This window comes from Sceloporus undulatus, chromosome 3 (genome assembly GCF_019175285.1).
Source record: "Sceloporus undulatus isolate JIND9_A2432 ecotype Alabama chromosome 3, SceUnd_v1.1, whole genome shotgun sequence".
NCBI classification, from domain to species: domain Eukaryota; kingdom Metazoa; phylum Chordata; class Lepidosauria; order Squamata; family Phrynosomatidae; genus Sceloporus; species Sceloporus undulatus.
In genome coordinates this window covers 231,954,885-231,981,859 of record NC_056524.1, presented here as the reverse complement: position 1 = coordinate 231,981,859, position 26,975 = coordinate 231,954,885, and the positions used below count along the sequence as shown (strand labels likewise).

The 26,975-nt window shown below is 40.4% G+C and overlaps 1 protein-coding gene across 1 annotated transcript in view; it reads left to right on the top strand.

Moving 5' to 3' along the window:
* The first annotated feature begins 4,896 nt into the window (after positions 1-4,896).
* The window catches only part of WDFY1 (WD repeat and FYVE domain containing 1), a 41,252-nt gene continuing 19,173 nt past the window's right edge, over positions 4,897-26,975 (top strand). Inside the window, exons 1-5 of the mRNA XM_042458782.1 lie at positions 4,897-5,241; positions 15,413-15,480; positions 18,988-19,061; positions 21,205-21,259; positions 23,444-23,594. Of these exons, the coding sequence (XP_042314716.1) occupies positions 5,105-5,241; positions 15,413-15,480; positions 18,988-19,061; positions 21,205-21,259; positions 23,444-23,594 (485 nt within the window). The 5' untranslated portion in view covers positions 4,897-5,104. The remainder of the gene's footprint in view (positions 5,242-15,412; positions 15,481-18,987; positions 19,062-21,204; positions 21,260-23,443; positions 23,595-26,975) is intronic.

The following is a 26,975-nucleotide window of genomic DNA, read 5'->3' as shown; positions in this document are numbered from 1 at the left end:
CCAGTATAGTGTCCAAGTGATGTTGGTGGGAGATGAGTAGTTGTATTTCAGGGAGCTGAATGGTATATTCAGCTGCCAAGTGGAAGATTTGGTGAAATTTTGCTGTGCTCTCATATGTGGTAAGCACTCTTCAAAGAATGACCAGCAATTTAGAATATCACTGTTCGTTCACTATTCTAAAATGTCTCAGGAAATTATTTGTGCAGGTAACAGAGAATCAGACTTTTTCTTGCAAGATATATGTATGTTAAAAAGAAAATCTAAATCCGAAATTTCCTACATAAAGATCACTTGCACCATTATTAACTTATGAGATAAATTTTTGTTACTTTGACATTTTCAGATAATTATTTTAGCAAAAACAAAACCAGTGAGTTCTGCAGATCCTTGGTTCTGTTGACTTTTGTGTGGGCTCTAACTAGAGAGAAGACTGTATTCTTTTGATCTACCCTACCTAGGACTACTTTTTGTGTACCCCCTGAGGTATAATCGTCATGAATGCTAAACTGGATACCAGTAAATGGAAACTGCTTCTGGCATCAAATGGCTGATCATAGGGCATATTGTGTCATATGACAGGGATGCAGTCCCCAGAAAACTAGTAATTTTTGTCTTGCATGTAAAGCAAAAGTTGTTGACATGAATTTTTCATAGTAGATAGCAAACTCAAATGTTCACTCACGTTTTAAAATATAACTCATCCTGTATTTAACACAACAAATGTTATTTTCAGCACAGGCTGTACATCTTTATACTTGCTTTGGGATGTTCAGGCTTCTACTCTGATAGTCATTTACTCATTTATACTTCTTAGGGGTGCTTTCCACTTTGCCTAATATTCAGTCAAGGCATGTTAGGCTAAACATTACACAGTAGGCCTGCTGTATCCATGTGAGTTTGATCCCTTGACTCTGTGTGGAAATGAAAAAATGTGGACATTCAAATCCCATATTATTAAATGGCGGTGACATGAATGTTCAGTTTGCCACCATTTAATGACATGAGATGATCAATCCGCAGTAGGTGGAATTCGCTGATCTGGAGGCCCCATTGTACAAACATCACACATTCTGTGATAATTTATTAAAGAGAACTTCCAAGTTACTTGTACTTGTCCATCTGTAGCACATGTCTACTTGACATTTACCATATTTTCCGGCGTATAAGACGACTGGGCATATAAGACGACTCCCAACTTTTCCAGTTAAAATACAGAGTTTGAGATATACTTGCTGTATAAGACTACCTCTCTTCCACCGCACACCAAATAAAAATTAAAAAAACATCAGATTTGATTTCAGTATGGTAATTTTAATTCAAATGCTTATGACATGCAGGTACTTAGCAGGAAAACTTGTTGTATACAAAGCCTACTTGGGATTGTATTGTATACAAAGCCCCCAGCTTCTCCAGTCTGGCTCAGAAGTTTCAGCACCCGCCCTATAAGACGAAACCTGGCGTATAAGACAACCCCTGACTTTTGAGAAGATTTTCCTGGGTTAAAAAGTAGTCTTATATGCCAGAAAATACAGTATTTTATGGTTGCATGGTGGAAATGGAAACTTAGGAAGTAGGTGGTCCTATTTTAGATGATAATAACATACTTGTAGAACTGGATAGACTCTGGTAGCTGACCAGTGGAATCAGCCAATTACTATTTTACTTACATTGTTTTGCATCACATGGAAAGTGACCTGCAGTACGCCATCCACTGAATTCATGTATAATTGTTAAAGCATCATTTCTGAATCCAAATATAATTGTTCAATAATTTCATGACAAAGGTTCTCTTTAAACCTTTAAAAAATATTTTTATTAGTGAATTAACAAAACACTTACTTAACAATTACAACATCTGTGAACTTGTTTTTCCTTAGCCTATTCTTGCACAATTAAACTCATAGCGTTCATGGGCTTGAGAGATTATTTTGCTTATAAGCAACTTAACAGGCTTAGGTTTTTTAAAGAATAATACCCAAAAATTGGTCAGTAATATTTATTATGACCTTTCAGCATTCCAATAAGAAATTATGTTAAAACATGGGAGAGGATTTGTACTAATTAATTAGTGCAGAGATTTTACACACTGGTCATTCCAAGTGACCCTCTTTTTCCTTGGGATCTATATGAAGATGGATGTAGCTGCTTAAGTCTTCTGAACATCAGGGGTATTCAATTGCAGTCTACTATCCTGCAGTCGTTGTTGCTGTATTGGGAATTACAGAGCTTGGCTTTGATGTCTCCTGCATAATATTTAAACCTGTTAAAGTTGTAATTTGTTTTACTGAAAATGCATTTCTTCAAACGAGACACAACCCGATATCAGAATGTTTTTAACTTGCTTCCTGACATTTAATTTCAGCTTTAAAGGAAATGGTTACAGCACCATCTTGTGGACAGATCACTGATACGTACAATATGGAATAAAACCTTATTTCTCCTTACGTTGTTTTCTCCTTTCTTGTCCATCATGTAATTTACACTGCCACACTGACAGTGATTTACAGTACCCCGGAACAATGAGTTGGAAATATGGCTAAAAGGATCAACAGTAAATATTAAACTGCAACCTAAATTATATATAAAGAGAAACAAAACTTTGTGATCCCACGATACAAAAAATATTAATAATACAGATGCTATAGATTTTGTTTTTGTTAGGCTGGGGAACTATTTATGAGTGGAAAAACTTGTCCACCATTGGTGTTTTGAAAGTTATTCCCAGGAGCCCATTAATTGATCTTAGCCATTAGCAGTCACTGCCTTAACTTCTATGATCATGAAAAATAGAAGGCTAGCTTTTTAGAAACTCAAAGCTGAATTTCTTAGTACATACTGCATATACTTTATTCTTCATAAAGTAATTCTGTCACTTCATACTGCTTTAGTCAAACTTCACCTGGCACACTGGTCCAGTTCTAAGCATCACAATTAGAACATCAACAAAACCAGAACATATTTATTGGAAGGTGACAGGCTTGGGGACAAACTTCTATTAGGAAAAGTTGAAAGAGCTGAATATGTTTAGCACGGGGATTTGAAGAGCTTGTGCCCATCTTCAAATATCTGAAGACATGTCAAATCAATGGAACAATTTGTACAGTATTCTATCACAGTAAAGGATAGGGTCCAACCCAATGGATGTTAAATTAATAGAAGGATGAGTTAGTTACGTGCTATAAAAAGGTTATTGAGTGTGAACTGTTTGACAGCAGGACAGACTGACCTGGCTTCATTAGAGACTTTAAGGTGAGGTTGAATGGGTACCACCAGGGGCCAAAGCACACTACAGAAATAATCTACTTTGAGACTGCTTTAACTGCTCTAGCTCAGTGCTAGGGAATCCTGGGAATTATAGTTTGTTGTGGTGCCAGAGCACTCTGAATAGAAGGCTAAATGCCTCACAAAACTACAGTTCCCAGAATTTCCTAGTATTGAGCCAGGGCAATTAAAGCAGTATCAAACTGGATTATTTCTGCAGTGTGTTTTGGACTCAGGATGATGTAATGGTGGACTTCCAGTGTCAGTCGGGGAGTGATCAGTATCTAGAGTAGAGAGACTACCTGGGAACTTTAGGTCCTTCACTGGCTGGTCATTATTATTTATATTCATAGACCTTTTTTCTAAGCAGAGCTTCCAAAACCACATACTGTATAAACAAATAGACACAAACTCTTTTAAAAAATGGATTAAAACTAGTTTTGAAAACCAAAGGCTATATGGAATAATAGAGGCTTGGCCAGCCATCAAACTGCAGGAAGAATGGAGCCAGCCTGACTTTCCTTGGAGGAACTGCTGTAATCAAAGTGCTGCTGCAAACAAAGCTCCATCTTGTTAAGGCCAGCCTGCCTTAGACTCTGAGGGTGTTGGGAGGACACACAGGAAGGCCTCTGCTGAAGGTCTCAAATTCTGAACAGGCTTAGAGGGGAGGACCTGCAGCTATCCTGATCCTAATACATTCAGGGCTTTGTTGGTCAAAAACATTCTCGTGGAAGGAATATAATGTAATACATTTTTGCAAATAACGAAAAACACCATGTTTTTACCTGAGAGGACACCTCTAGAAATCTCTAGGTCCTCCTGTGCAACTCTGTGGTCAACAGACACTGACCATAAACTGCACTGGAGGAGCTACAAATGCCTAGTGGAGTACTGTATCTTTTTAAGTCTTTCAGTGCAACATTTTGTTAGCTGACCATAAAGTTGCACTCCAGGACCTAGATATCCTAGAGAGGGCATATTAATCAAATCCGCAAATATCAAAGCTGCAAATATGGAGGGATGAGTTTATATACAAAAATCTATATTTTAAATATAATAATTAAATTTTCACTATAGATAGATAGAGGATATATTGGCCTGTTACAGACTGCCAAAATAAAGCTGCTTCAGGTCTCTTTGGAGGTACAGTATGCTGTTTAAATGATGCATGGGTCCTAAGAATCTGGAAGCTGCACCAAAGCTGCACTCCAGTGCTTAGGAATGGAGTGTGGCTTTGGCACGACCTCCGGACTCTTAGGACCCATGCATCATTTAAATAGCATACCTCCAAAGAGACCCCAAGCAGCTTTATTTTGGCAGTCTGTAACAGGCCATATATATATATACACACACACACACAGAAACACTGTATGTGAAAATTTAAATTTATATCTAGTCAAAATTTAAATTTACGGATATACATGTGTGTGTGTGGTGTATATATAATATATATTATATTTAGATTATCAATATTAGATTACAACCTTATATATATATATATATATATATATATATATTCACTTTATCCTTGGAGATATAAGTACATCTACATCTATATAGTGTAATATAATAAACAACAATATCTCCACATCCTTGGTTCCCTTTCCGTTGCGCCTCTACTCTGTGCTTTACGGGAGCCGGTCCAGGCAGCGGCCCTCTCCCTTCTCTCTCTCTCTCTCTCTTCGGCCCTCCTCCGCTTCCGGGGGCGCCGCTAATCCGGACATTACGGGGAAGATGGCCGGCGCTGGGCTCCTTCTTCTTCCGGCGGCGCAGCGACGATAAGCGCGACTCGGGCCCGCCCTCCTCCTTCTCCTCCTCTGGATCTTCGTGCTGGGCGTTTGCGATGGCGGCGGAGATCCACTCTCGTCCGCAGAGCAGCCGCCCGGTGCTGCTGAGCAAGATCGAGGGGCACCAGGACGCCGTCAGCGCCGCCCTCCTCATCCCCAAAGAGGACGGCGTCATCACCGCCAGCGAGGACAGGTGGGACCCCCCCCGGGAAGCCCCCAGGGACGGAGAGAAGGGAAGGGAAGGAAGGGAGGCTCCTCCTCTGCTCGGAATAGCAGGGGCTCCTGGGGAGGGGGGGGCTGAGGAGGGGAGTCTGCAAAGAGAGGGAGAGGAAGGGAAGGGGGCGGCCCTGGGAAGGAGGAAGGAGGGCACCGTCACGCCCCTCTTCGCCTTCATTTGGGTCCCAAGAGGCGCCGGGGGAGGGAGGGGGTGTTTTGTGCTCACAACACAACACTGCACTGAGGGAGACTGGTGCTAAGGACACAGCACCAGATGCCACAACAGGGAGGGAGGTGGTGCAGATTTGGGTAAAGAAGACAACACAAAATACCACAACAACACAACACACCAGAAGAGTAAGGGAAGGAGGTGGTGGAGGATTGATTGTGTTAAGGACACAGCACAAGATAACACAACACAACGCACCAGTCAAGGGAGGAGGTGGTGCAGATTTGTGGTAACAGCACAACGCTGATACCACAACACAGCACTGAGGGAGGGAGGGAGGGAGGGAGGGAGGTGGTGGAGGATATTTGTGTTAAGAAGACAACACAAGATACCACAATACAACGCACCAGAGGAGTGAGGGGTTGGAGACTAGTTGTGTTAAGAATGCAACACAGAATACCACAACACTGCACTGAGGGAGGGAGGGAGGGAGGTGGTGGGGATTTGTGTTAAGGACACAGCATAGCACAACACAGCCACAAGGGAGGCGGTGGTGGTTTGTGTTAATAGTACGCACCAAACACAAGAAGAGAAAGAGGGAGAGAGCTCCAAGCCCCCTGAACAACGATTGGCTTTTTATACCTCACCCCTTTTACAGAAATCCCAGAAGGGTAGCCATGTTAGGCTGTTGTAAAAGTGCCCCCAAAAAGAGTGGGTGGGGTGTGTGTGTGTGTGTGTGTATGGGGGAGGTGACTCACACATTAGCAGCTGTGTTGGGTCTTAAGCTGTTGTGGACTAGAGCTTTCTTTTCGAGCTTCGTGAAGAGTTTAGCTTTGACGGAGAGTTCCTGCATGGCAGAATGGGGTTGCACTGGATGATGGCCCTTGTGGCCTCTTCCCACTCTATGGCTCTATACCATCCACTACTTGAAACTATTCCAAATAGATATAAATTCCCAAAAGCAAACCTTGATTTGGCCATTTCTATAAGGGACACCGTTTTATTACACCATTGTATTTCATGGGGCTTGAGTATCCATATGGGTCCAGGAACCAAACCCCAGTGGATACAATGGGCCCACTGTATTCTTAGCAAGAGATGCTTGGAGCGTGGAAGACGTTTTCTGTAGTGAGCCCCAAAACCCAAGTGTCTGAGGGAATGCAGTTTGCACAGTTTTGATCATTTGCCCTCCTATGGAGGCACCCCCCCCATTTTCCACAGCTGTACAAGAAGGAGAGGACCATGGCACCCACTCTTCATCTCTCTTACAGTACTCTTGTTTGTTGTTGTGCATTTTCAAGTCACTTCCAACTTACGGATTTTTATAGGAAGATTTGTTCAGAGGGGGTTTGCCATTGCTTTTCCTGAGGCTGAGAGAGTCACCCAGTGAGTTTCCATGGCCAAATGGGGACTTGAACCCTGCTTTCCAGAGCTGTAGTCCAGTGTGGTCTCTCTTAGTGGGGAAGTGTGTGTTATCCAATCTGAGCTGAAACTAAGGGGATGTAATCTTTATGGGGGAAGGAAAACAACAGATCCCAAGAAAAAGCACAGTAATTTTTATTGTTACATTACAAGGTTGAGGTTTGGTCTTGAAAACAGATCCTGTGAGGAAGGCTTGAACGTCTCAGACACGAATTATGTCCTAAGAGAGTAGCTTTTTCTGTTTCTTGCCTTGATCACTACTAAAAAGGGTTTGTACTATAGCACAGGTGTGCACAACTTGGCAGTAGATAGGGGCCAAAATTAAAATAGGCTAAATGTCTTAGGGCCGCAGATAGGTTTTACTTAAATATTAATTAATTAAGTAATATTAATTCTGTTCTCATCTTCCCCTTCCCAGCCCTCTCCTCAGGAGAAAGCCAAACGGTGAAGGAGCCTTCTCTGACCTTTTCCTCTTCTGCCCAGACTTCTCAGGAGAAGCCCAAGTGACGGGGGAGCCTTGAAGGGGTGAGAGTTTGCCCCTCTTCCTCCTCCACCACCCAGCTTTCACAGGAGAAAACTGGGTGAAGGAGGAGCCCTGCAGGGCAAGTGTTTGCCCGTCCTCCTTCTTTACTTGTTCTTCTCTTTGGGAGAAAGCTAAGCAGTGGAGGAGCCATGAGGGGCGAGCATTTGCCCATCCTCCTCTGCCAGCCAGCCTTCTCCTTAGGAAAAAGTGGGGCAGTAGGAGCCTTGCAGGGCAAGTGTTTGACTGTCTTCCTCCTCCTTCACCTGGCCTTCTCCTGGCAAGAAACCTGGACAGCAGAGGAACCTTGAGGGGCAGGCATTTCCCCATCTTCCTCTGCTGCCGCCTGGCCTTCTCCTCTAGAGAAAGCTGGGCAACAGAGGACCCTTCAAGACATTTGATTTCCTTGCAGGCCACCCGAAATCCTTTAATGGGCCACGTGTGGCCCCCAGGCCATGTGTTGTACAAGCTTGCTATTGCAGCAGGTACAAAAAGATGAGAGAAACATTATCATCTTCTTGGTCTTTCAGATATCACTCTAGAAGTTGGTGAAAATCAATTATACACATACTTTCTGCTAGTTTCGATAAAGTGTCTTTACCTTGTGGAAATAGTGCAAGAAGTGAGAGAAGTGGTTAATAATACACTGGTACCCCGGGTTACGAAATTAATTCGTTCCGCCGCCGCTTTCGTAACCCGGGATACTTCGTAAGCCGAATAGCCCATAGGCGCTAATGGGGAAAAAGCCGCGGCTGCGCCGCGGCTCCATTTAAAACAGCGCCGGGGTTTTTTCGTAACCCGAAAAAACCTTCGTAAGCCGAAACAATAAATCCCTATGGGATTTATTCGTATCCCAAAAATTTCGTAACCTGGGTATTTCGTAACCCGGGGGACCAGTGTACTTAGATGCACTCCCTTGACACAGAAATAGTTCACATAATCCACTCATCCTTCGGACAATGCAGCGAGAGTAATACAGTATCCGGATATTCTCTCCAGATACCCTGTTCACCTCTGGCTGTCATACATTTTTCTTGGGACTGAATGCCCCCCCCCTTTTTTTTTTTTAAATATCTCAGATTTGAAGAGGATTGAGGGTCTTTCCTGGATTCAGTTTGCCTTTTATTCTGATGGTGAACCTGGGGCTGTTAGGTGGCGGTGAATCTGAGCCTGAAAAAGTGTTTTTGGAAGTCACTGAAGCTCTTGTTTATGGAAATGCCTTTTCCCAGTTGTTTGTCTGCATGAATTGTGAAACTACATGTTACTTGCAGCTGCTTTTGTCTTTCTTTATAGCTATAATTTTTACAGGAATACCCACACATCCACACCACATTTTAATGGATAATATGCCCCTCGACAGCTATAGGTCTTTAATGTTGGCATTAGTGTGGACATTTTGACTAAACATCATAGCTACACCAGGGAACGGTTATAAATAAAATTAGCTAAAGCCTGGCTATTATTACCATTTTCCAACCCTCTTACTGAAACAACAGTGACTGTTTGAACTTGAATTTAATCATTTTAACTTGAATAGTTTATTAGCAGTTGCACATTGTTAGACCAGTATCCTGTGTCAGTTGCTTCTTTTTAATCACTTTATTTTATAGTGCCAGAAATGTCATTCAGTACAAATCCTTCAATTAACATAAATTCAACCCAAAGAATTTGCTTTAAAAGAGCACTTTTAAAAACACAATTATTATTTAAGCTAGTGACCATAACACCTGAAATTCATTTTGTTACATAATTTTCTGATTCAATCCAGTAATGATGTGTTGGTGTAGTTCTACACAGCAGTGCAAACACAAACAAATGAACAAACTGGTAGTTTAATCCAAAAAACAGGCTTAAACCAACTCCCCTCAAAAAAAAAAAACACAGGAGTGGGGGGGGGGGGGGGTAAACTGTTTTTCCCCTCAAATCTGCTTTTAATATAAAATGTGGACATTTATAGTACAGATATAGTTGGATGATTCTGTTTTGGAATGAACATGACAGTTTGGGGAAAGTATTTTGTGGCTTCCTGGAGGCTACCGCAAGCCATTTCTGCACCGGGAGGGATGCAGGATCTAAAATTTGAAAACAGATCCTATTTCACTGCCCCGTCGCCAGGCAATAGACAGCATCCCAGGTTTCTCGTACCACTTTTCATAGAAGGGAAAAACCCATGTATGAAAAGCTGCATGAGAAGCCTGGAGAAGCCCAGGTTGCATACGGGTTGCTTACTGCCTGGTGACGGGACAGTGTCTTTACCTTCTGGGGACAGTGCAAGAAGTGGAGAGGACTGATTTCTTCATTCTGGTTTCTGGAATAGAAGGCCTTCAGCTTTAGAAGGACAATGCCTCACCACAACAAAACTGGGTTCTGTGTAGCGTAATTAGCATATGATCTTCCACTTAGATTCAATATTGTCAACTACTAAGTAGCCCATAATATTGCTGTACAGATTACCTTTATTATTTTATTTTATTTATATCCTGTCTTCCTCCTGGTATAGGGCCTTTGTCTTTTTTATGGTAGAACGTATAGATACACATTATCTTCCCCATGGATTTAAATGACTTTAATTGGTATTGTTTCCATTTGATGTACACAAAATACTGAACACTGTGAAAGTGCAAAATAGTTTTATTTCTTCACAAAATTCAACTGGTGCTTGTTGCGTACGTTTTTTCCTCCTTCACTGTGATACCTAAATAAAGTGTGGTGTAACCAACTCCCTCCAGAAATCACAAGTAGTTGAAAGGTGTCCATCTGAATTGAATTCCAGTTTCATACAATTTCAGATTAAATGCACTTGTTACTGGAAAGCCACAAAGTTTGCTGAAGAGCATGAAGAGCTGTGCCAAAGCTAATAAAATGAATTTCAACATGGAGAAATGGAAGGTACTGCACTTGGGATGAAAAAATGAAATGCATAGATATAGGATGGGGGGCATCTGACTTAATGAGACTATGTGTGAAAGGGATATAGGGGTCCTAGTAGACCACAAGTTGAACATGAGTCAACAGTGATGCAGCAGCTAAAAAGGCCAATGTGATTTTAGGCTTCATCAATAGATGTATAGTGTCTAGATGAAGGGAGGTAATAGTGCCACTATATTCTGCTTTGGTCAGGCCTCACCTGGAATACTTTGTCAAGTTCCGGGCACCACAGTTCAAAAAGGATGTGGACAAGCTCGAGCGTGTGCAAAGCAGGGCAACTTACGGGTCTTGAAACCATGCCTTATATGAGAGACTTAGGGAGCTGGGTATGTTTAGTCTGGAGAAGAGATTAAGAGGTGATATGATAGCCCTGTTTAAGTATTTGAAGGGGTGTCATATTGAGAATGGAGCAAGCTTGTTTTATACTGCTCCAGAGAATAGGCCCCAGAACAATGGATGCAAGCTACAGGAAAAAAGATTCCACCTAAACTTTAGGAAGAAGTTCCTGACAGTAAGAACTGTTTGACAGTGGAACACACTCCCTCGGATTGTAGTGGAGTGTCCTTTTTGGAGGTCTTTAAACAGGCTGGGTGGCCATCTGTCAGGGGTGCTTTGATTGTGGGTTCTTGCTTGTCAGGAGGTTGGACAGGATTCCCATTGTGTTCTCTTCCAACTGTATGATTCGTATGATGCATGTCATCATGAAAACCAAGAAATTATAAAAAACAGGTCCGTGATAAAGTTGTGCAGAAGCACCAGTCAGGTTTGGATTATTTTTTAAAAAATTCAAAGTTAAGAACATCCCCCAGAGCATAGTTAAATCCATTATTACAAAATGGAAGGAATATGACTCAATTGTGAGAGAAGGCTGCCCACCAGTACACAGTGGACCTGCTGAGGGTATTTACACAGAGAAGCCAATCCTGAAGGAGCTGAAGAGATCCACAGCTGAGATGGGAGGAACTTTTCATGGGACAGCTATCACTTGAACACTCCATAATGTTGGGGAAGAGTGGCCAGCTGAAATAAATCCATATCAAAGTCTGTTTGGAGTTTTTCAGAAAGTGTCTGAGAAAAACTGCAAACCTGTGGGAAAAGGTTCTCTTGTGTGATGAGACTAAAACTGAACTAGTGGTAGCAATCTCAGTTAAAGCCATTTCAATTTCAGGTTGTAGGACCACAAAATGTGGAATAGTCAAAGGTGCTGTGTGACTACTGTGTGGCACTCTAGATACTTAGTCAGATGACACACAAGACAAATAATAATAATATAATAATAATATAGTTTATTTGTATCCCGCTTTTCCAAAACCTGATCAAAGTGGCGAACAACAGCATATAAAAACATTCCAATAAAATCAGTTAAAAACAGTATTAAAAACAATACAACAACACTAACAGCAAAGGGCCAGAGAAAAGGGGGAAGTCAATATATACAATCCAGGGTCGTCAATGAAAAGTGGTAAGGGAAAGAATGATTTTTCATGGTGGGAAGGCTTGGGAAAAGAAATATGTCGTCAAGTTCTTTTTAAAAAGACCTAAAGATGTGGTGGAGCGGAGCTCGTCTGGGAGACTATTCCAGAATTTTGGGGCCATGACAGAAAATGCCCTCTGTGAGGTCCTCACATAGCGTGTCGCTGGGACCTCCAACAATTTCATCCCTGTTGACCGGAGTGTGCGGGGCGGATTATATGGGGAGAGGCGGTCCTCCAAGTACCCTGGGCCCAAGCCATTTAAGGCTTCATAGGTCATTACCAACCCCTTGTATTGAGCCCGGAAGCGAATAGGCAGCCAATGAAGATCTTTCAAGATGGGAGTTATATGGTCAGATCTGGAACAACCAGCGACCAATCTTGCTGCCATATTCTGCACCAACTGTAGCTTCCAGGTTTGGTACAAGGGTTGCCCCATGTAGAGCGCATTACAGAAATCCAATCGAGAGGTTACCAGAGCATGTACTACAGTTTCAAGGTCCCCCTGGTCCAGGTAGGGACGCAGCTGGTGTATCAGCCGAAGCTGATAACAAGTGCTCCTGACGACCGCATCCACCTGAGATGACAACTGGAGCGAAGAGTCCAAGAGCACTCCCAAGCTGCGGACCGAGTCCTTCAAGGGAAGCGTGACCCCGTTCAGGACCGGATGGCAAATCTCACCACCCAGATCTAGGGAACCTATCACCAGTACTTCCGTTTTCCCTGGATTCACACTGAATTTGTTTTCCCTCATCCAGCCCATTACCGACTCCAAGCAGGCATTTAGAGGAGAGATGCCATCCCTTGTCACTGCATCAGTCGGAGACACAGAGAAACATATTTGGGTGTCATCAATGTACTGATAACACCGCGCCCCATGTCTCCAGATGATCTCTCCCAGCGGTTTCATGTAAATGTTAAATAGCATGGGGGACAAAATCGCTCCCTGAGGGACACCAGATGTAAGGGCCCTCTTATTGGAGCGACAGTCCCCCAGCTGCACCATCTGGAATCTACCCGAGAGGTAGGAACGGAACCACTGGAGCGCAGTGCCCCCGATACCTAACTCCCTCAGGCGTTCCAGAAGGATACCATGGTCAATAGTATCGAAAGCCGCTGAGATGTCCAAAATGTTTTCCGGTGCTTAAGTAATTGGATAATCTGTTTTCCTCAGAGCAAAGGGTTAATTGCTGCTAACTCACAAGAACCTTCAGGGATTACAGCATATGTTACACTGGATTATCTTTAGACCAGGAGAGGAATGTGTTTCCTCAAAGTGGATGAGCTATTGTCTTAAACTAGGGTTGAAAGATATAAGATGGGGCACTGCAGTTTTTACTCTAAACAATGCTTGAGATGCGGAGTAGACAAATTACTCTTGCTTCTTACTTGGGTGGTTGTGCAGCAACAGGCCTTCTACCATCAAGAGTAAACTTTAGGTGTTTTTGCACACGCATGTCCACTTAGAAATCAGGGTAGGGTAGTAGTGGCTAAGTACAAACAATCAGCTGGCAAATTTTGAGTTCTAATGAGATTTCACTTATATGCCTCTTAGGTTTCTATTTCTGAGTCTGTGGGGCTGTACAGACTGGCCAAAAGGGCTGGCGTTGGGGTGGAGTGGGGGCATGGCAACTGCACGCTGCATGCCCCAACTCCACTCCCGAAGTGGGGTCATGCTGCAGATTGAGGGCTGTGTCACAACATTTCTTCAGTGCAGCTTTTCGACATGTTGCGCCAAAGAAACAGGACGCCCTTTTTCGGAACCAAAAAGAAGTGTCACTTTGCTGCTGCTTCTTTTTGGCCCAGAAAAATGCTAGATAGGGGCCACAGCATGCCCCTGTCTGTGATGTGGGAATTATAATACGGAAGGATTTTTTTGATTTTTTCAGACTCTTTTTTATTACTGTTTCAGTTCATTATGTTCTTGTGCTCATTAAACAACAATACATGAAGTACTTATGTGCCAAATGATTTGACTTTTTCCTTAAAAGAGGTGAAGAAGCAAAGTAGAGAGGGATGTCTGTTTTCTTATTGCTTTTCATTAGAGCTGTTTAAAATGTAATGTGTGCCATTCAAGTGCACAAAACTGCTTGTCAAAATATTTTGCTGTGAGAGCTGTTCATTTGCACAGGCTTTGCTTTCTGTCTTGGATCTTTGTGCTTCTTCTCAACATTATTTTGTTCTGAATTTTCTCTTGTCTTTCCACATTTATCTTGCTCACCATAAAAATGGCAAGCTAAGATCTTACTAATATTGAAACAGGTCTTTCGAAGCAAATGCTTTATCAGTTAGGTGTTCATTTTCACATTGCTCAAAAAGAGGAATGCTCTTTCTCAAATGTTTTGCATACATGGGATACTGTTTTGCAGAAACTTTGCATGAACTGGTTCCTATATGTAGATATATGCATGATTAACGATTAGAAATACAGTTGGCCCTCCACATTTTCAGCTTTGACTTACAGATTTGATTATTTGCAATTTTGATTAATATGTTCTCTCTAAGAATCTCTAGGTCAACCAGTGCAACTCTGTCCGAAGTTGATCATAAAGTTAGGCTGGAGAACCTAGAAGTACCTAGAGAAATCACTTCACTAGGCATTTGTAGGTCCTCCAGCACAATTCTGTGATCAACCTCTGGCAGATGTTGACCATAGATTTGCACTGAAAGACCTAGAAATTCCTAGAGAGGTGTTCTCTCAAGTAAAAAGAACAGTGTTTTTTTTTTATTTGCGGTTTTTCCATATTCACGGGGGTCCTTCACCCCACTCCAGTGAATGTCAAGGGACCATTGTAGTATAATTTAAATAAAAACACAAATACATTTAAACAAAGTTGGAAGTATTGTCAACACTACTTTAGTGCTTGCTACTTAGTCTGTGGTGCTAACATGATGACTAGTCTCAAGGTCCCCATTCTCCCTTTTTATGGTTCTTTATTATTAAACTGGACATAGATTTGTCAGTCTTTTAAAAAGAGATCACTTTCAAAGAGAGAAGTGTCCTCTGCAAGATATAACACATTTATCATACTTGGAACCAACCCTGTGAATTTCATAGTTAAATGCTGTTTTGAACTCATTTCATATTTTTATTTTAGATGCCTAACCATACTAATTATCTGGAGTTACTTTGTCTTTGTATTGTATGATACTCTGCAAGAATAGCAGGGCTACAGTTCGAGATCATATCTGGTCTCTTGTTCAACTTCTGAACAGAGGTTTAAGGGTTACATTTTGGAACAGAGGCCTGTTTTTGAAACCTGGGTTCTAGTTACAAGTTTGAATGAAATAGTATTATTAAAACCTACACGAAGAAAATGTCCATCTGGTTTTCTTGTCCTTTTGAAAAGCTGTTTTTCTGGCCAAGCTCATAGTCAGAATGCTGGATAATCATTTAAGATTTAGCTCATTAGATCATTGTTATGCTACAGCTCATAAAAAAGCCAAATGTTATGATAATAGTATTGTGAAGGAACAGAAACATTTAAGAATTTGAAATACTGTTTTCCTTAATATGAACTTGTTTAGAAGATGTAGCTCAAGGTGCTTATTTGCTGAGCACATATTAACTTATTGTCTGAGAATAGAATTTCAATTAAAAATTACAGAAGCTCTTTTCTTTTACTGAAATTCACAGGACGATTAGAGTATGGCTGAAAAGAGACAGTGGCCAGTATTGGCCCAGCATTTACCACACAATGTCATGTGAGTATATATCCTTTTTTGTAGATGTCATTTTTTGAGTATCTCTGGTATGAATCTGGTATAAATTTTAATTGTGCTTTTATCTTTTTAACTATGTTTTTTTTAATGAGTAATGTGTTTTAATACAGTAAATTATAAACCACTTTGAACTCCAACTTTGGGGGGAAAGAGTGGGATAATTGATGATGATGGTGATGATGGTGATGACCTATATTAAAATCTCTCCACTGGCTGCCTATTAGCTTCCGGGCGCAATACAAAGTGTTGGTCGTTCCCTATAAAGCCCTACATGGCTTGGGCCCGAGTTACTTGAGGGAGCGCCTCTCCCTACATAATCCACCCCGCACCCTCAGAACAACAGGGAAATTTTTTACTGGATTGCCCCAAGGTAAAACTAGAAGCAACTCACCGGAGGGCTTATACGGCGACAGCCCCTACCCTCTGGAACGCACTCCCAGAAAAGATCCGGCTCTGTTCTACATTAGAAGCCTTTAAGAAGGCATTAAAAACCCACCTCTTTCAAGTAGCATATCCTTCCGATTCTGTTTAGATTAAGGAGTCCCCCCCCCAACTGATGGTTTTAAGGATCTGTATATGGTTCAGGTTTTTAGGAAATTGTATGAAATTGTGATTGTAATTACTGAGCCATTTTATTGTTTTGTACTGTGACATGTGTCACATGCTTACTATGTTGTGAACCGCTTTGATCTACAGGAAAGGCGGTATATAAATAAAGGATGATGATGATGATGATGATGATGATGATGATGATGATGATATAAAAGGATAATATCCTCCTCTTTCCCTAAATAGCAACACACATGTAAATCTGCTGAATAGCAGCACATATCTTGTTCCCTGACCCCGCACTGCCCCCACCACCCATGGGTTGAAATTAGGAGCTCATGTTTCCAGTGGAATAGGGCCAACCCAAGATACTTTGCTGCATCAGGGAAAGAACAGTATAATGTCTCCTCCCATTCCATATACATACACTGATTGGGCTACCAATTGAATCTGGCTTCATATCCAACAAGGGAACAGCATCCTCCACTTTATCTGAAGACAGCAGCCTAGCATGGGGATACTCAGCAAGCTGCATCATTTATTATTATTATTATTATTATTATTATTATTATTATTTTATCACGTTGTCTGATGTTGTAGGGCTGGGCCTGAAGCAAGACTTTACTTTATATCTCTTTTGCTTGTACTACGCAGTAATATCCAGCTTGAACAGTGTCTGCATTAGCTCACTGTTGTACACGTTAATGCTGAAAATAGGATATAAGAGGATGTGCACATTGCACCTGCTTCTTGTGCTGTCACTGATTAGAGAGAACCAATTGAATCCAAGGAAAGGCAATACAAATATCCCTTATTTCTGTGGTGTGGTGATGATGCACAGATACATTAATTCAATATACAGTGTGCCCACGTCATACGCTGGGAGCCGCACCGGAAAGGTTTATCTCACGCCCCAGAAGAAACAATGGGGTGTGTGCCTGTGGCATGCACCCTATGGCGCACCAGGTACGTGCCACGGGAACAAACCCCATTGTTTCTAATGGGGCTTGACCTTACATGGAATTTTCCTTATGCGGTGGGCTCCGGAACGGATCCCCCGCATAAGGGAAGGGCCAACTGTAAATGCTCCTTTGCTAAGTGGAGGGCAGAACTAATAGGACTTTTAGCATTAGTAAATGGGCTCAGTGTGTATTTTCAGCATACAAGTTGCATTTGTACCACTGGTATTGCATACAGGATATTTGTGATAATGCTGACTTGACATACTGAAAGCTACTGCAAAGTCCCATGCCTCCCATCCTGTGTTTATTTATGAAAGTTGCCCAAGGATTCAAATCTCTCTGCAGCAGTTTTTAAAACCCATTTTGTACTCCCTGGGACCTTGTAAGTGCACAACCCCTGCTGTACTCCAACCTCACTTTTAAAAAAAGCTTTTGGACCCATATGTAGCCTCACAGTCCCTATGGCTGCTTTCCTCTTACAAAAGTCTTTCCTGGCTCTAAAACAGCTATAGGAGAGTGGAAATTGTGTCAGAATTGTCCCCAACAACCCCTGTAGCTGTGGGAAGCTGAAACTTGAAAAAATAATGGAGAGATACTGGGAGGTCTTAGGTGCCTCAAAAAGCCTTGTGGGACTGCACATCCCCCACCCCTTCTCTTGATCAACAGTTAGTTGCAATAAGTAACTTAAAGTGCTAAGTTGTACTAGAGACATTAAAAGTTTTCTGTGAGCACACTTCAGTGAATATGCATGCTGTACAGGTCCTAAATCAGCTTATGTCAGTCAAAATCAAAGCATTTTATTTTCATTCTTTTTTTCTTGATCCTTTTGTGGTACCTGACCCTTCTAAAAATCTTACAGTGTTGAGGCATGCCCACTGGCTATCCAGCAGGCTTGTTCTAGCTGTCAATATATAATCCACAAGACAGTCTTGTGACAAAGCTACATCTTCTGTTTTTTTCAGGGCAGACCATGAGAAGGCAAATACCCCTGACCTTCTATGGAAGAAATATAATTTTGGCAACCAAGTGGAAACTTGGCAGCCAGAGGAAGCTGACAAATACAAGAATGTCATTCATGTTCTGTGAAGTTGCATAAGATGAAACAACTGTTTCTGAAGGCTTCAGTTACTTAACTGAGGTGTTTTCTTATCTAGTTTATCTTGCAAATTATTGTCTAACTGGGCTAACATAATGACTTCTTTTGTTTTACCATTTAAATAATCTGTTCTTAACAAGCTCATGCTTGTTACTTCCCCACATAGTGAAAGTAAGATGCATGCTAATTATGGGATGATACTTTCATTTTCAAGATGTAACTAAGTTCCAACTCACCATGAATTCAGCCTATAATTAAAAGTTTACTCAGAAATAGGATTGGCAACTGATGAGAAAACTCAACCTGGCCTGGCTCTTTGTCTTTAATAGCATCCATCAAAAATATTAAATTAAATTAAAATAAAATATAAAAACAAAAAATAGCAAACAACTTCTCATTAGCATCAACAATTAAAAATCTTTGTATACTAATCTGCTGTTAGTAATATAGAAATTGAAGCAAAAACAAAAAAAGGTGATAGCCATACTATGTTTAGAACTGAATGGTAAGATACAGTGGGTCCTCCCCTTACGTGGGGATCCGTTCTGGATTCCTCTGCGTAAGGGGAAATCAGCATATGCTGGAGCTCCATAGGAAGTAATGAGGCTCATGCCCATGGCATGCAATGGCGCGCCCGCACCGAGGGCACGCGCCCCATTCGTTCCTCCGGGGCGCACGGCAGGCTCTTCTGGTGTGGCTTTTAGCGTATGCTAAAAGGTGCGTATAGTGCACCTGCGTAAAATGCAGGTGCACTGTATAAAGTATGTCTGTGTTCTACAGAGTCTATTCTCATTTTGTTTGGAAAGTGCACGGATACATATGAATGCAGCTGCAAAATGACCAGTCTTATGTATAACACTTTAATGGTATTTCTTTGGGCAGCTCCTTGTTCAACTATGGCTTATCACCATGACAGCAGGCGAATATTTGTTGGCCAGGATAATGGAGCCATTATGGTGAGCATATCATTCACATTGAGTGTCGATTTAATTTATGTTTACCTTAACCTTGCATACATATATTTGATTTTATTATTCTCAAGTTATATACAATTGCTTAACTTACCTGTTCATGAAGTACCATGTTGTATATCTTTAGATGTTGACATACATTTACTATGTAAAAGAGAGGTAGCTGCTTTTATTAGCCAGTTTAGCACTGATTTCATGACCTCCAGTTGGTTTTGTTCTCAATTAACCTTAACTGCAAACTGAACAAGTAGTATTAAGCTTGCTTTTTATATAACAGTGTGACTTCTTGTTGTTGCGTGCTTTCAAGTCAACTCCAGCTTATGGTGACTCTATCATAGACTTTCCTTGTCAAAATTATTCAGAGGAGGTTTGCCATTGTTTCAGTGGATTTGCCTGCAATTTGTTGTCTGCTATGTTGATGAAAACAGATATGCAATTGTGATTTTTTTTTCATACAGGGTTATCCTAACTAAATTGAATTGCTCATCCCACTGAGTTGATGGGCTTTCCATAAGTAAACCTATTCAGCAGTTGGTTCAGTAATCCTCTGTAATTGGGACTAACAGTGGGATTTAGATAACAGTTTGTACTTTTGTACACTTGTCCCTCCTGATTCATAGGGGATCCATTCTACATATCTGGAAAAAACACCAATATTTGAGTCACCATTGGTTTCTTGCATCAGGAACGCACGCAGTTTTGTCCCTCCCCCACTTGCCGTCTGAAAGGGGAAAACCGCAGACTCCAAGTCCGCAAATTGGGAGGGGCAACTGTAGCTGTTTGTGCCTTTTCAACAACAAGAAATGAACAGACTTTCACAAAAAAAGACCTTTTCTGGGCATAAATTGGCTTAGAGGGCCTGTGAAACATGATGAAAAGCTCTCCACACCCTCTAGAGGGCACTAGGAGCAAACATTTAAAACAAAAATGTCTTTTGATCCCTGGGGTTCAGGAATAGGGGGCTCCAAACAGAGTGGAAATGCCCTCCATAACCCAGAGGTAACTTTGGAGCTAGAAAATCTTTTGTTGACCTCAGAGGGTCTTGGGGGCCACAAAAATGGACCAGGGGACCATACTTTGTGCACCCCTCTTTTAGGTTAAGTGTGATCACTTCTTGTTCCCAAGAACAAGATGAAACTATTGCCCTGTTCTTGGTGCAAGAGTATGGGATGCATCTTATATCTGTCTTGATAGTGTTCTGTGATCAGTCCTCTTAAGGTCAGGAACTGTCAGTGTAGCTGTAGGGAAAGGAAAAATATCACAGTGATAAATATTTGCATGAATGTATACCTAAACTTATGCAGTGCGTTCTTAGTGGTGCTGTGCAGCAAACCATCTCTCTGTCAGTCTTCAGAAGCCAAATTAAGCAGAAGTGATGTCAAATGAATAATACTTTACCTAAAGAACACATTACCCCCACTGGGGGTAGGTTTGCTTTATGTCTGCTTGGGAGTAAGGTTCATTGACTAAGGAAGGACATATTCTCAGGTAAATGTATATAGGATTGCAAGCTCAAAAGGAAATTGTGTTAATTACTATTACACTGTTTAGACAGCCTGAAAACTCACTAGGGCTGTATCCACATTGCAGAAATAATCCAGGTTGACACCACATTAACTGCCATGGTTCAGTGCTATGGAATTCTTGGAATTGTAGTGTTGTGAGACATTTAGCCTTTTCTGTCAGAGAGCTCTGATGCCACAATAAACTACAATTGACAGGATTCCATAGCATTGAGCCCTGGCAGTTAATTATTAGTTATAATTATTAATGGATTATTTCTGCAGTGTGAATACAGCCTTAGAAGAAATAAAACAATAAATAATAAAATCAAGATAATGAAGTAGATGCTTTCCCAAAGGCAACTGACATACTTGTACCAGGGTGTTATTATCTCACTGAAATCTCTTTTAGCCAAATTTACATGTTGGAAACTGCTGCTTCCTTAAAAAGTGTTAAAGACATAAGATTCTAGCAGACAACCTCTGTAAATTAATATTTAGAGCAGCAACACTAATTGCTTTTTCTGAATGAAGATTCTTCCTGATATCATCAAGGCCTCTTCCATGGTTTTGAAAGACACTTTTTTCCTGTTTTTCATAATAATCATTTGATTGTTTAATTTCAGGAGTTCCATATCTCAGAAGACTTTAATAAGATGAATTTTGTCAGGACTTATCCAGGTAATGAAACTATGAAGCATGCATTTCTTCACAGGTGAGAAATATTAAATGAGTAACTTGGATGCTAAATCAGTCCTAACTTGAATCAAAAGTTTGCACAGATGACTGTGCCTGCTTGGAAATTAAATTATCCTTAGAATTAAAATTAAAATAATCATGTAAATATTAGTACTCAAAACTATTTAAAATAGTCAGGGCCAACCCCACTTGAGCAACTCTCCCCTCCCCCCACCAACCCCCAGGAGTCCCACCCTGCCATTTGAGAACTACTGCTGTAAAGTAACTTGAAACTGCAATCACTGTCTGCATGTAGTAGCATCATCAACTGGAACACTTTCCCCTTTTTGTGTTTTATGTTTTACCTGCATCTTACCTATCCAATCCACCTCTGGGTAGTGGGGATAATAGCTACCTTTGAGCTACTTCTCCAGCATATAATGTTATCTTAAAAATTTAAAGTGTTAAAATAGCAAATTGTTTTGAATGGAACTGTTTTTGGCAATTATAGTATCCAAGTTCCATTAAAAGTGGTTTTAGCCATGTGGTCTGAACTACTTGTCATATGTTTCTTTTGTGCCTCCAGGTAATTTCCAACTTACGGCAACTCTAGGGCGAACCTATCATAGGTTTTTCTTGGCAAGATCTGTTCAGAGGAAGTTTGCCATTGCCTTCCCCTGAGGCTGAGAGCGTTTGACTTGCCCAGATCCCCCACTGGATTTCATGGCTGAATGAAAAATTGCAGTTGTAGTTCAACACTCAAACCACACCGGCTCTACTTGTCATAATGTGGTTGTATTTACTCTTCAGCCATGCACAAAGTAATTGAACTCCTGCCCATTGCTAGTAGGAAGGGCTTGCTTTATCAGTCATGCGGTAATTGTTCTTGGCTGCTCTGTGGAACATGGTGGTCTTACACCAGAAATCTAATCAAAAGTGCTCCTTTTCTGGCTCCTGGTTTTGCCTGAATTCCAGTCCTTATTTCCACCAAGTGCAGCTTTCACAGTGAAACCATCAGGAAGAATATCTTTCCAGAACAGTGGGAAAGGAATGTTAGTATAGGACATGCTATCTTGGAGTGAATTCATAGGGGCACAGAGAGCAAAATGTGAAGCAACACATTGCTTCATTCATAAACAACCCTTTTTCTTACAAGGCCAACTCCATATAAGAATTTTTTTTCTTAACCTGAAATCCTGCAAGAGAGGAAAATGCAGCTCTGAGGTAGAACCTCTATTAAAATTACTTTTATACCAAAGCAGATGCCTTTTTTTCTCATTCCAAATTTTTTAGTGGTTTTGCCCCAGTGCTCTCCCTACTCCATTGGAAAGTAATGCTAACATTTCTATATGAAGGAAACAAACTTCAAGAAGCCCTTAAATGAGTCGTTGTTTTATTATTGTTGTTGATGTTCTTGCTGCTACTGTTGCAGCAGCAACTTATTTTTGACACAGTCACAATGAAGAAAGTAGTTCTGATTTTTTTGTCTGAAAGATTTTAATTATTTGTTAGGAATGCCAACACTCTCTGGAATCATCCACATGTCTTTCCAAACAAAAACTGTATTTATATTTGGACCTTGACTTTCTCCTCATTCAACCTCAGAATAAATAGTAGGCCAGTGTTCAGTTACTTCTCCACTTACACATGTTTTGATGATACTGCTGAATATGTTTGTGTGGATTTATTTACTACTATTGTATCAGCCAGCATTTCTTTCCTCCTGAATATGACACAAACAGCTGTCACATGAGGAACTTTTGGGAATTTAGTTTAATTTAACCTTGAGTCATAACATAATAATAGGAAATACATACACATTAAAACAATATTGAATAAAATGAAAAACTATAAGATACAAAATATAAAATAATAGTTAGAGCACATGATAAAAAGTCCACATGTTAAAATTGGAGATACCAACTATAGACTGACCTATAGTCAGTATACAGCACATACCACCGGGTTCCTCTGGGAAAGCATACCTTGAATTTTTCATACTCCTCCATCAGCAGCTATCTTAAAAGACAGAAACAACACTTAAATTTATGCAGGTGTTGTACAGTATACAGTAACAAACAGTACTGATCACAGCCTGCTTCTCTAGTAAGCCTAGCCATCCATTATTCAAATCCAAGAGTATAAATATTCAAGTTTAAGGTGATATAATTCTTATTTGTCTCACAGCTCACCAGAACAGAGTGTCTGCAGTGATCTTTTGCTTGGAAGCTGAATGGGTTATCAGCACTGGCCATGATAAATGTGTCAGCTGGATGTGTACCAGAAGTGGAAACATGCTGGGAAGACACTATTTCACCTCCTGGGCTTCTTGCTTACAGTATCCTTCAAAGTGGCTGTATCTTTGTACAGGATGTTTAAAGCATGGACAAGGCAGCTTTGCTCTTCTGTCTTCATATCATATAGCCTGTGTAAGTGATTGATAGAGGTAGAGTGTCAGTTTCTGTTATTGACTACATTATCACTATAAAGGTTTTCATATAATGGAATTTTAATCTTGTTGGGTAGTAATCTCTTGCAATTCAAGAATCCTCAGCTATTCCCAGCCTGTGTAATTGATACTGGTTGGTGCTCTTTTAGTGCCGTGCTAGAGTGGCTATCTATTCAGAAAGCTAACTCACTGAATGTTCAAAAGATGCAAGACAAGTTTAGTTTGGAATGGAAAGAAAAGGCTTATCAGAGAAACCTTGTCGGGGATTGACTAGGAATTCTTTATTACCTCACATCAATTTTATTATATTAGTTGGATAGATACACAAAGAATAGCAGTTGGTCTTTTTACCCTAGCACCTTTGTCCATCCGCCCCTCCTGCCATTATTGAAGTTTGCTCAGATTAGTGTTGGAAGGGCCTGTTTTGGTAAAGCAGACCAAAGCATTCCAATAGCTAATTCTGTTGCATAGCAGTTGTAGAACAATGCATAGTTTTGGCCAGAGGTAGATATACCTCGGTCTTGTATGATCTCCTTCAGACCACAAAAAATATACCAGGCGATACAGACATATATTTAGTTTTTTTATTAATTTAATCTTTATTGGCATAGTTACACTTTAAAAACAAACAAATTTCTTCTTATTTATACATTATCAAACATAATATTTGTATATTCTCCCCCCTTCCTTCCTTCATTTTAGCTTCTTTATTGTTACTGTTGCTTTTACAGCTATAATCTTTTTTATTCCTCAGAATTGAAGATTTGATCTCACTCCTTATCATTCTCTTATGAGTGTTTGCTAAAATTGTGCAATACCTTATTATTTGTATAATATGGTATGAAACATCTTTTTACATTCACAGACATATATTTATAATTAATTCCTAGAGGAGTACTGTGCTAATTTTTTACAGCAAAACAAATGCATTATAGATTCAGTTTTTATAGGCCCAGTCCAGTTCATAATGAGAGTAGATGTGTCTAGAAAAATTATGCTATAATAAGTGTGTTAATTTCTAAAATGCCTGAAGACTAATTTTATACATACTTAAATAGTTCTAAGCCCATGTGCTGAGTACCAGAACTAAATGAATATTCATACACACAAATCCGGTCCTAATTTCCACAATTTTCATTTCTGCATAAAATTAGCTGTGGAGTAGAGATGGGGTAGTTTTGTTTTTGCTGACTTGGTATTAAGTAACCAAGACCCTCCTAGAGATCTACCAGTACTATAAATCCAAATCTACCTTCTTCCCACTCCTTGCTTGGCAACTTTCCCTCAGGATATCTGTTTGGTCTCAACATGCTGGCAATTGTAATTTCTAGAAGTTTTTTCTTGGTTTATTAATATTTTTCTTCCCCACCTCTTGCTCTTACCTTACTTTTTTTTTTTTTTTGTTCCTGTATCTTCCTCCCCTGTAGACAGCATGTGGTATGTTAGTGAATTTGAAGGACCAACTGCAGAGCATAGCCTCCAGAAAGCCCTTTCAAAGGAAAGCTCTCCCAGTATTACTGCTTACTGTGCACATGAATGGATTTTAAAAGTGCATGTTTCTGCTTCATATCTGTGAAATTCTGGGATAATTTTTGGATGTTTCCCTGGGAAGCATAAAGAATAAAGCTGGTTCTCTTGGAGAGGTGATAGGCTTCACATGGCTGTGACAAAGGGGAAACTTCTGGAGATCACTGATGACAGGGCAAGTTGGGAAACCTGAAGTTTGGCTGGCCTTTTTTTATTATTTTTTTATTTTTTATTTTTTTTTATTTTTTTTTTTATTTTTTTTTTTTTGCCTGCTTGGCTCTTTTTGTCCTTTTCTGTCTGGTGCTGCTTTTGGTTCTCTGTCACCATGTCATCACTGTTCTTATTTCCAAGTCTTGTTCGTTCCAGCTCATTCCTCTCCTCATGAACTGGACTGTTTCTATAAAAACTGAAGCCATATTGCATTTGTTTAAGATGTTACAGGACTCTTGATTTTGCTTGTTTGATCTGCAGAACAGTGCAAGTGCCATGAGGGAATGGCATGAGCAGCTGTAAAATGATAGCTTTCTTGGTTGTCATGGTGTGGCTCCTTTTCTTTCTTATTAATTCCCCCAGCCCCAGTGTTACAGCTTCAGGGGAAGAGTGGAGGATAGATCTCTGCCATTACTCTCTGGTACGTATGAGCACTTAGAGACAGAGGACAGTGGATGTCACAAAGGCAGCTGCAGCCTTCATGAAATGTTGCAACTTCCCCACTCCAGACTGGGCAAAACACACTGGAAAGCAAATACATCAAGAAAAAGATACTGCTTCAAATTGAGCATCCCTCTCTATTCTGTTCTTCCCTTTTACACTCAGCTATTGACAACAGTAGCCAGGGCTCATTGTGTCTTGCATTCCAAAAATATTGCAAAATATTTTTGTGGAACTGATAGCCTTTTAAAATCTATAATCCTCACAGTATCCCTGTGACAGTTGTTACTATTTAACATTTTTCTAATCTAGTCTTGCTTTCAAGTTCTGACTGAGTCTTTGAATCCTGACCAATAAATCAGTCTAGCATCATAGTTTGTTAATGATCTAGTATGATTTTCATAGCAAACATCCATAGCTCTTGATTGCTGAGGTTTCCTTTTCTTCAGAGGCAATTTTCCCTTGGCACTGCACTGTTTGCCGGAGTCATTAATATCAAGACAGATGATTATTTCAGTACCTTTGTCAAGAGTCTCTGAAGTATAATAGTTAATGAACCAGTTAGAAGAAGTTAAACAAACATGAAGAGCTATAGCATAGGCAATCAGAGTGTAGTGTATTTCCTAAAAGCAAACAGTAACAATATTTAACAAGTGACAAAATAATGCTGTTAATAAGGTTGCATGGCAGGGTGGTTAAATGTGTGCATGCTTGACCTAAAGCTATGATAGCAATACTTTTGAGACAAGCAGCCCATAAGTCAAGACCAGAATATGAGGTAGGACACAAACTTTAGAGTGCTTTAGTCTCCAAGCTTGGAATGACAAAGGGGAGAATTAGCACTGGCCTAATACTATGACAAAATGAGACCACAGGTTCTGCTTCTGTCTATACGAGTTTAGACAATTTTTCAGATTCATCATATCTTTGTACATAGTTCTTTTCATGGATTTGACAAGGTTTGCTTAAAAGGAAATTGCACAGGGAACCAACAGCAACAGACATGTCCTTTTCCAATTCAATTTGGATCAATCAGTGAAGTCTGAGAACCAGCATTTTCTTTGTGTTAAGATCATAGCAAAGCTCTGTGTA